The 10,000-nt window shown below is 43.6% G+C and overlaps 2 protein-coding genes across 3 annotated transcripts in view; both read left to right on the forward strand.

The window, feature by feature from the left end:
• Window positions 1-792: 792 nt before the first annotated feature.
• On the forward strand, window positions 793-1,318 carry LOC117731128 (transcription factor HES-5-like). The gene is made up of 2 exons (XM_034533284.1): window positions 793-864; window positions 965-1,318. The coding sequence occupies exons 1-2, from the start codon at window positions 841-843 to the stop codon at window positions 1,316-1,318; spliced, it is 378 nt and encodes a 125-aa protein (XP_034389175.1). The 5' UTR covers window positions 793-840.
• A 4,318-nt stretch (window positions 1,319-5,636) lies between these two features.
• Window positions 5,637-10,000, forward strand: part of aldh4a1 (aldehyde dehydrogenase 4 family, member A1) — a 10,865-nt gene continuing 6,501 nt past the window's right edge. Inside the window, exons 1-8 of one of the 2 annotated variants that reach the window (XM_034532107.1) lie at window positions 5,637-5,790; window positions 7,891-7,984; window positions 8,144-8,236; window positions 8,363-8,410; window positions 8,600-8,755; window positions 9,587-9,736; window positions 9,814-9,888; window positions 9,963-10,000. The exon at window positions 9,963-10,000 is cut by the window's right edge and continues 150 nt beyond it. In XM_034532107.1, coding sequence (XP_034387998.1) covers window positions 5,750-5,790; window positions 7,891-7,984; window positions 8,144-8,236; window positions 8,363-8,410; window positions 8,600-8,755; window positions 9,587-9,736; window positions 9,814-9,888; window positions 9,963-10,000 — 695 coding nt within the window. In that variant the 5' untranslated portion in view covers window positions 5,637-5,749. The remainder of the gene's footprint in view (window positions 5,791-7,890; window positions 7,985-8,143; window positions 8,237-8,362; window positions 8,411-8,599; window positions 8,756-9,586; window positions 9,737-9,813; window positions 9,889-9,962) is intronic. The other variant, XM_034532108.1, reaches the window with a different exon arrangement.

The raw sequence follows: 10,000 nt of genomic DNA on the forward strand, positions 1-10,000 counted from the left end.
GCATTATTCATATGCGCACGTGTGTCTTTACTAAACAGGCCAGTGCTGTTCTTTTCCATGTTAATCAAGCACTTATTATTATTATTATTATTATTATGTGTTTGAGGATTGTGATGTGAGTCTATCCCCATGATATCCACCTGTGAAGAGTTTGCAGCCTCTTTGATGAAATAAATAAATATGTATGTATGTGTGTGTATATATATATAATAAGTTGGAAGAAGAATAAACATATTAGTATTTTATAGAGAATCAATAACACGTTGACCTTGTGACGCTTTTACAAAACTTTCTCTAGAAAAGGTGCAAATGTTGCACCTTTTCATATATTTAAATATATATATATATAAATATAATATATATATATATATTTAAATATATATATATATAATTATATATCAAAATTATGGAAACATATTTTGTCAGAAGTTTTGTTTGAAGTATATTTAATATTTATGACATTGAGTACACACTGATAAAAAACATTATATACACACAGGTTCACCTCTGAATATGAAACCTGTTGCAGCTGCTGCAACATCTCACTTTTATGAGTTCATATTAAATATGAAGAGCGTGAGAACTGACCTGGGGTCAGCTGCTGGTCTCTTTACTGGCCCCTCATCAGCCGCCTGTCTCTCTCTGCACATCTGCAGCTGATCCCTCAGACAGCAGGAAGGTTCCCAGGTACTAAACCAGGTAACACCCCCAGGGGGGGGGGGGACAGCTAATCCAGCCCGGGACTCATGGCCCCTTTGTGATGCTAATGCAGCTCCTATAAATACAGGAGGGGCCTCCTCGGGGTCCACATCAGAGAGACCAGCAGAGACTCTCATCTCCATGGCGTCCAGAGACAGACACAAAGTAAGACCTGCTCCTCCTCTGGATCTGGATCCTCTCTGCGGTCTGCTGAGTGAGTGGTCTTTCTAACCCCCCCTCCCCTCTTGTTGTGCCCCCCCAACAGACGAGGAAGCCGGCGGTGGAGAAGATGCGCCGAGATCGGATCAACGGCTGCATCGAGCAGCTCAAGGTCCTCCTGGAGGAGGAGGTCCACAAGCGGGACCCCGACGCCAAGCTGGAGAAGGCCGACGTCCTGGAGATGACGGTGGGCTTCCTGCAGCGGCGGCTGCGGCCTCGGGGCTCGGCCCCCCGCGGCGACGGCTACTCCCGATGCTGCGAGGAGACGCTGCACTTCCTGCGCCGGCTCCCGAAGGAGGAGGCGCGCCACCCGGTCCTCTCCTCTGCGTGCGGCCGCGGAGACGGCGACCACGTCCCGGCTGCAGCGAAGCCGGCGCCTCCGGTGTGGAGGCCCTGGTAGAGGAGCCGGGTCTCCGCCTCCGGTGTGGAGGCCCTGGTAGAGGAGCCGGGTCACCGCCTCCGGTGTGGAGGTCCTGGTAGAGGAGCCGGGTCTCCGCCTCCGGTGTGGAGGTCCTGGTAGAGGAGCCGGGTCTCCACCTCCGGTGTGGAGGCCCTGGTAGAGGAGCCGGGTCACCGCCTCCGGTGTGGAGACCCTGGTAGAGGAGCCGGGTCTCCGCCTCCGGTGTGGAGGCCCTGGTAGAGGAGCCGGGTCACCACCTCCGGTGTGGAGGTCCTGGTAGAGGAGCCGGGTCACCGCCTCCGGTGTGGAGGTCCTGGTAGAGGAGCCGGGTCTCCGAGCCCCCGGGTGGACCATGTGAGGAGAGGACTTGATGGTTCTGGACCAACGTGCTGCACAATGCAGCCTCTCATCTTCCATGTGAAGTGACGTCACCTTTTATAAAGGAATTACATGATGTTATCGAGACTAAATATGAAATAAATTCATGTGACATCTCTAAATCTTTGACTCGTTGTCCTTTAAAAACAATATGTTGATGGATGTGTACAATATATTTAATTTGGGTCCACGTGTTTGTAAATTATAATAATAGAAACAAAACGCATCCGATGTTTGATGATTATTGTATTATTGCCTTGTTTTTTTAGTTTGTCAGTGATATTATATGTATATGTATGTATATATATATATATATACGTGTGAATATATATATATATATATATATATATAAACACATATGTGTGAGTATATATATATATATACACATATATATGTGTATATATATACACACACATATATGTGTTTATATATATATATATATATATATATATACACATATATATATATGTGTATATATATATATACACATATATATATACACATATATATATATATACACACATATATGTGTATATATATATATATATATATTTAGAGCAGACTAAACGGAGTGCCCCCCCCCCCCTCCCTAAGCTGCTGCCTCCCTGTGTGGAGTCTGTCTCTCCACAGCTCTCCCCCCCCTCCCCCCCCCCCCCCCCCCAATCCCCAGGACAAAGGAAGTGTGCCATGTTACATTACACTTTTATTCATATTTTATATAGTTAAAGAGATCTGTCGATATGAATATATTTAGATATATTTATATATTTAAATATATATATATATAAATATATATACATATTCACGTCATTCACAAAATAAAGTTTACTTTTGGTTTTAACCTCCATTGCCTTGTATTAGGTGAGTCCAACTGCACCTATAACATGTGAACTACGCCCCCACTGACCCTAAAACACACACACACTCACACTCACACACACACACACACTCACACACACACACACACTCACACACACACACACACACACACACTCACACACACACACACACACACACACACACTCACACACACACACACACACTCACACACACACACACACACACACACACACTCACACACACACACACACACACTCACACACACACACACACACACACACACACACTCACACACACACACACACACTCACACACACACTCACACACACACACACTCACACACACACACACACTCACACACACACACTCTCACACACACACACACACACTCACACACACACACACTCACACACACACACACACACACACACACTAATTGCCGTTGTCTCGTCTCAACAGGTTTGAAGTGTGTGGGAAAGCAGGATGGCCGTAAACCCACCAGGTCAGAAGCCCCGCCCCCTTTCCTCTCATCGATTAATGAGATCAATACCTCTGATCGGCTGCTCGTTGTGTTCGTAGGACCTGTTTAGTACCTGTTTAGTACCTGTTTAGTACCTGTTTAGTACCTGGTTTAGTACCTGGTTTAGTACCTGTTTAGTACCTGGTTTAGTACCTGGTTTAGTACCTGTTTAGTACCTGGTTTAGTACCTGGTTTAGTACCTGGTTTAGTACCTGTTTAGTACCTGTTTAGTACCTGTTTAGTACCTGTTTAGTACCTGGTTTAGTACCTGGTTTAGTACCTGTTTAGTACCTGGTTTAGTACCTGGTTTAGTACCTGTTTAGTACCTGGTTTAGTACCTGGTTTAGTACCTGGTTTAGTACCTGTTTAGTACCTGTTTAGTACCTGTTTAGTACCTGGTTTAGTACCTGGTTTAGTACCTGTTTAGTACCTGGTTTAGTACCTGTTTAGTACCTGGTTTAGTACCTGTTTAGTACCTGGTTTAGTACCTGGTTTAGTACCTGTTTAGTACCTGTTTAGTACCTGGTTTAGTACCTGTTTAGTACCTGGTTTAGTACCTGGTTTAGTACCTGTTTAGTACCTGGTTTAGTACCTGGTTTAGTACCTGGTTTAGTACCTGTTTAGTACCTGGTTTAGTACCTGGTTTAGTACCTGTTTAGTACCTGGTTTAGTACCTGGTTTAGTACCTGGTTTAGTACCTGGTTTAGTACCTGTTTAGTACCTGGTTTAGTACCTGTTTAGTACCTGGTTTAGTACCTGTTTAGTACCTGGTTTAGTACCTGGTTTAGTACCTGTTTAGTACCTGTTTAGTACCTGTTTAGTACCTGGTTTAGTACCTGGTTTAGTACCTGTTTAGTACCTGTTTAGTACCTGGTTTAGTACCTGGTTTAGTACCTGTTTAGTACCTGTTTAGTACCTGGTTTAGTACCTGGTTTAGTACCTGTTTAGTACCTGGTTTAGTACCTTGTTTAGTACCTGTTTAGTACCTGGTTTAGTACCTGGTTTAGTACCTGTTTAGTACCTGGTTTAGTACCTGGTTTAGTACCTGTTTAGTACCTGGTTTAGTACCTGTTTAGTACCTGTTTAGTACCTGGTTTAGTACCTGTTTAGTACCTGGTTTAGTACCTGGTTTAGTACATGGGAACCTTCCTGCTGTCTGAGGGATCAGCTGCTGCAGAGGGAGACAGGCGGCTGATGAGGGGCCAGTAAAGAGACCAGCAGCTGACCCCAGGTCAGTTCTCACGCTCTTCATATTCAATCTGCTGAACATGAAGCGTGTCCTCATTGTGATGAGGCTTTCAGAGACCAGGAGCAGAAGCATTAGTATTATAAGTAACATCCTAATACTTCTTGTTTATATCTTCACGAGGTGTTCAAAAGCTCCACGTACGTTCCATTCATACATGTTAACCCATTGTTGTTCATGTCCAGAGTCTCCATTAAAGATGAATTATCTATTAGCTCCTGGACTGACAGATCACCTTGAACCTGGCATCATTTCAGTCAGAAGATTACGGCTCCATCTGGTGGTCATTCGGTGTCATGACAGATATCAGCTCCATGACCTACAAATAATGGAGATATAAACAAAACAATAACAAAACCCTGAAGACTAATAATAATGAAATAATGATCATCATAATAATAATGATAATAAGGCAGGTATAAACATGTTCCAAAACCATCTTAGATATCAGAGAGGTTGTCTAAAAGAAAGATATATTAAATATATTGCATTACACTTTAAAGTTGAATACTATAGTAAGTATATTATACAAATGGTGCATTTTACTGCACATCTTTTTGATGACGTACATAATGTTGTCTATAACATATTTTAGGAGACAATATAAAAAATTAAAAAGGGGCAGACATACAGACCAATAAAGAGAGGGAAATAAATAAATATTCAGATGAATATTTAATATAAAATGGTAAATTATGATGTATCATGGGAGATATGAGATATATTATAAAGTGACATGTAGTAATATAATAATATATAGAACAGCAATATTACGTAGATAAGAATATAATAGAACATGTGCAGTTACATTTAACCAATTATTATTGGTTATTCTTATAATTATACTGACATATCTGTGTGTCTTAATCGATATGTCCGAATCAAGAGGCCGCTCAGAAATAGAACTTCCACATGTGGCCTGTGATTGGCTGAGGACATTTTAACTGTTCGCTGATTGGCCAGTCGCGGACCCACCCCCTGGAAGGTTCCATTCCGCAGGATGAGGAGGGGGGGGCTTCTCTCGACAGATAATGAGGACGTTTAAAAATAAACAATAAACCGTCATTAACATGTTAAAACACGAACTACGTCATTAACTGCGTCACAATCAGCGGGGATCTTGTCTTAAAAAACGAACATCCATCCGGTCGCGTTACGTCCATAAAACGACCCCCCTCCTCCGCCTCTGATTGGCCGACTCTATTCTTATCCTATCCGCTACCAATCGCATCCCTCCGGCCCAAAACCTAGCCAATCCAATCAACGAAGGTGGCGCGTGGGAGCCAATCAGAGGCGACGGAGGGCGGGTCTTGTTTTCGAAGGATCCGTATTTGTTTGTTACGCCCCAGTTAGTTAGTCCGTCAGCACCGTCGGACCTGTGATCAGGTATCGATCCCGGATCAGGTTTATTACGGGTCGGGTCTTCCCCCCTCTGCCGGATAAAAACATGCTGCGCGTGAGGGCGGCCGTGCGCCAGTCTTGGAGGGGGTACGTACACGCGCTGCGGGCACGAGCCTCCTGCACCTTCCTAACCTTAAGACGCTGCGGCGCGTGCTCTTCAAGCCCGAAGCAGTCCTAATGCGACGTTAATAACACGTGATCGACGGTGGACGGTCAGTTGGGTTTGACGTTACGTCATAATAATAACCTAATCTCTGGAGTTGAAAAACACGTTTATGATGTATTATTTATTTATTGAATGTATCCTATATCCTTGATGTCAGACCCCAGTCTTCCTCCCCACTAGTTAAACCAGTTTACCAGCTAGAGTGACCTTTTGACCCTGATCCCTCAGGGACTCACGTCACCTGGTAAATGGTGACGTCACCTGGTTATATTTATTTATGTATATATATTATAATTTGTTCTTGCGCCCCGGGCCCTATTTCTCATACGTGGCTCAACTAAGTGGATCAAATGTCCCGTTATCCATCTTAAATGAACACGATGATTGACATCAGGCTAGCCCGGTTCCTCAAAGCCGATCCGGGCTCAAACCATCTGGTTAACTCAAGCCAGACTTCAGTGTTGGGAAAATGTATCGGCTCATTTTTGTGCCTCATTCTTTAAATGTGCCTGCTGGCAGTCGGCGGAATGACATGCATCATCCAATGAGAGCTAACATAACTATCTCAACTCTTTCAGAACAATAGATAATATATATGTGTATATTCATGTATGCGGAGATGACCATATAGAACTTTTATTGCATTTACACGGACATGGCCAGAGAACGTAATGAACACATCCAAGAGTTCCACCAAAACCACGATGTTCTGCATCGCCGACACTGTAGAACAATGTACCACAATGTACCACACTGTACAACAATGTACAACAATGTACAACAATGTACCACAATGTACCACACTGTACAACAATGTACAACAATGTACAACAATGTACCACAATGTACACCAATGTACACCAATGTACAACCATGTACCACAATGTACAACAATGTACCACACTGTACAACAATGTACAACAATGTACAACAATGTACCACAATGTACACCAATGTACAACCATGTACCACAATGTACAACAATGTACCACAATGTACACCAATGTACAACCATGTACAACAATGTACACCAATGTACAACCATGTACCACAATGTACAACAATGTACAACAATGTACACCAATGTACAACAATGTACAACAATGTACAACAATGTACCACATTGTACAACAATGTACCACAATGTACACCAATGTACACCAATGTACACCAATGTACAACAATGTACCACAATGTAGAACAATGTACAACAATGTACCACAATGTACACCAATGTACACCAATGTACCACAATGTACACCAATGTACCACAATGTACACCAATGTACAACAATGTAGAACAATGTACACCAATGTACAACAATGTACCACAATGTAGAACAATGTACAACAATGTAAAAGGCCCAGTCGCTCCATCCCGGCCTTAGCTCCGCCCCCGAAGCGATGTTCATCGGTGCGTTCAGGTGCATCGCGCCATCCAGAAGTTATCTCGCGGCACACCCGGGTCTGACCCGCTTTACGACCTCGGGCGACCTTCAGCTTCAAGGAGCCCGACTGCGTCTCAGAAACGAGGTTCTGAGAATGTTTCTGGGACATCTGTGAAAACAAAGTGTGTTGTGGTCCCCCCCCCCCCCCCCCCCCCCCCGACCTTCAGTTCATAAAGTCCACACCAGAGGAGTTAATCATTAACGAATGGAGAGTTCAGGCTGCGCGAGGAAAATGACTTAAAGTGCAGAAGTGAGTCAAACTGAAGCCGAACTTTGACATTAAATATCTTTCAGCTTTTATCCAAATGAACGTTAAGCTTTAAGAGAGAGAGGAAATGGGATTTTAGTCAAATGACATCGCATTCAAAATCTAAATTAACTGCGTCATTAATGTTGCAAAAAAACCCGAATGAGAAACTAAATAAACGTCGTATTTCAGCTCCTTTCGGTTGTTTGTCTTAATGGGCTGAAACCAGTTCAGGGAGCTCCAGTCTGTTCATTAAAGGAGTGTGTGTGTGTGTGTATGTGTATATGTGTGTGTGTGTGTGTGTGTGTGTGGGTGTGTGTGTGAAGGTTCAAGACGTTCCCCTGTGCAGCCGTGGAGGTGAAGAACGAGCCCGTCCTCGGCTTCACGCCGGGCAGCGCCGAGAGGAACGAGCTGCAGAAGGTTTGAGCCGCACGGCGTTCATTTAATGTGTTGAAGGAACCGGAGAGGGTGAAGTGACCGCTGTGCCTTCCTCTCTTCCTCTTCCTTTCCTCTTCCTCCTCCTCCTCTTCCTCCTCCTCCTCCTCCTCCTCCTCCTCCTCCTCCTCCTCCTCCTCCCAGGCCCTGGACGGGCTGAAGGGGAAGACGGAGGAGATCCCGTGTGTGGTGGGAGACGAACACGTGTGGACCGAAGACGTCAGATACCAGCTGTCGGTGAGCGGCTCGTCGTGTCGTTGTTGTTGTTGTTGTTGTTGTTGTTGCTTACTGTTGTTCCTCTTTCCTTTGTTATAACGGTCCTTTCTGTCGTAACTCGTCGATGTTCTTTGTTGCTCTTCAAAGCCGTTCAATCACTCCCATAAAGTGGCAAAGTTCTGCTATGCTGACGAGGTGAGTTACGTGAACCTGTGGGCTTTATTTACTAAAGATTATAAAAGAGTCCTTATGAAATGTAACGAGAGAAACACCAGTGATGTCTAATGAGACGGTGTCATTTCACTTCTATTTGTCTTAGATATTGTATTATTTTCTAGTTTTTATTTAAAGGACTTGTTTAACCGCCTGTGTGCCGCTCGACAGGCGCTCATCAACAGAGCCATCATGGCGTCCGTGGCAGCGAGGAAGGAGTGGGACCTGACGCCGGTCCAGGACCGGGCCCAGGTCCTCTTCAAGGCCGCCGACCTCCTCAGTGGACCCAAGAGAGCGGAGGTCCTCGCCAAGACCATGATCGGCCAGGTACGGGAGACCTGGGAGAACCGTCCGGGGTCCGGGGTCCGGGGTCCGGGGTCCGGGGTCGTCACTTTAGAGACGACCCTTATGGGGAAATAATGCTGTTTTTGTTCTATTAATAATGCGATTGCTATTGGCAAAAATATTAATTTAACAATAAACCATTCTATAGTGTGACCAACACGACATTGGATACGGTAGACAAAATAAATGATATTTTATTATTAATTATTTCTATATTTCTATTTAATTCGATTTTTTTATTAGTTAGTTTAACATTTTAAAATTTAAAATATTTCGAATTCTGTAATTTCTTTTAATTCTTTTACATTTTTATAATTTTTTAATTATACATTTTTTTATAATTTTTATAATTTTTTTAAAAATCTATGTATTGAATAATATATATATATTTACTCCACACGCTCTGCAGACCGAGCATCAAAGCTCGTGCGTCGCAGCTTTTATTATGAATATATGTATTTCTTATTATAATTTTATTTGCGTGTGTGTGTGTGTGTGTGTGTGTGTGTGTGTGCGTGTGCCCACGTGCATTTAAAATATTAATTTTTATTTTCAAATCCAGGTTTTGCGATCTGAAAATGCCGTTTAATTTTATTAATCGCTCGACGCAGCGTTCACACCTCAATATGGAATATAGAGTTTTTAAAAACTATAAATTCTATAGTTATAAATTAAATTAAATCTATAAATAATAATTAAAATGATTATTAAATAATAATAATAATATTATTATACTTTTTTAATAATAATAGTAATAATATAAAGTAAATCCATACATTTAGAACCTGCTTGGTGGTTGTCTTTGGGGTGCAGGGTAAGACGGTGGTCCAGGCGGAGATCGACGCCGCCGCGGAGCTGATCGACTTCTTCAGGTTTAACGCCAAACACGCCGTCGAGCTGGAGGACCAGCAGCCGCTGGACGCCGACGGCAGCACCAACACCATGCTGTACCGCGGCCTGGAGGTTATTAATGCTCTGTTACTTAACATTGTCCAATAAATGTATTTTCACCCCCTGATCCTCTACATTTCTCCCCTCAGGGGTTCGTAGCTGCCGTGTCTCCTTTCAACTTCACCGCCATTGGTGGAAACCTGGCCGGAACGCCGGCGCTGATGGTGAGTGAACGCCGGCCTCTATGTGTGACGGACCGGCGGGTTCATTAAAGATCTGACACCTGTGTGTCGTCCAGGGCAACGTGGTGCTGTGGAAGCCCAGCGACGCCGCCGT

This window comes from Cyclopterus lumpus, chromosome 5 (genome assembly GCF_009769545.1).
Source record: "Cyclopterus lumpus isolate fCycLum1 chromosome 5, fCycLum1.pri, whole genome shotgun sequence".
Classification (NCBI taxonomy): domain Eukaryota; kingdom Metazoa; phylum Chordata; class Actinopteri; order Perciformes; family Cyclopteridae; genus Cyclopterus; species Cyclopterus lumpus.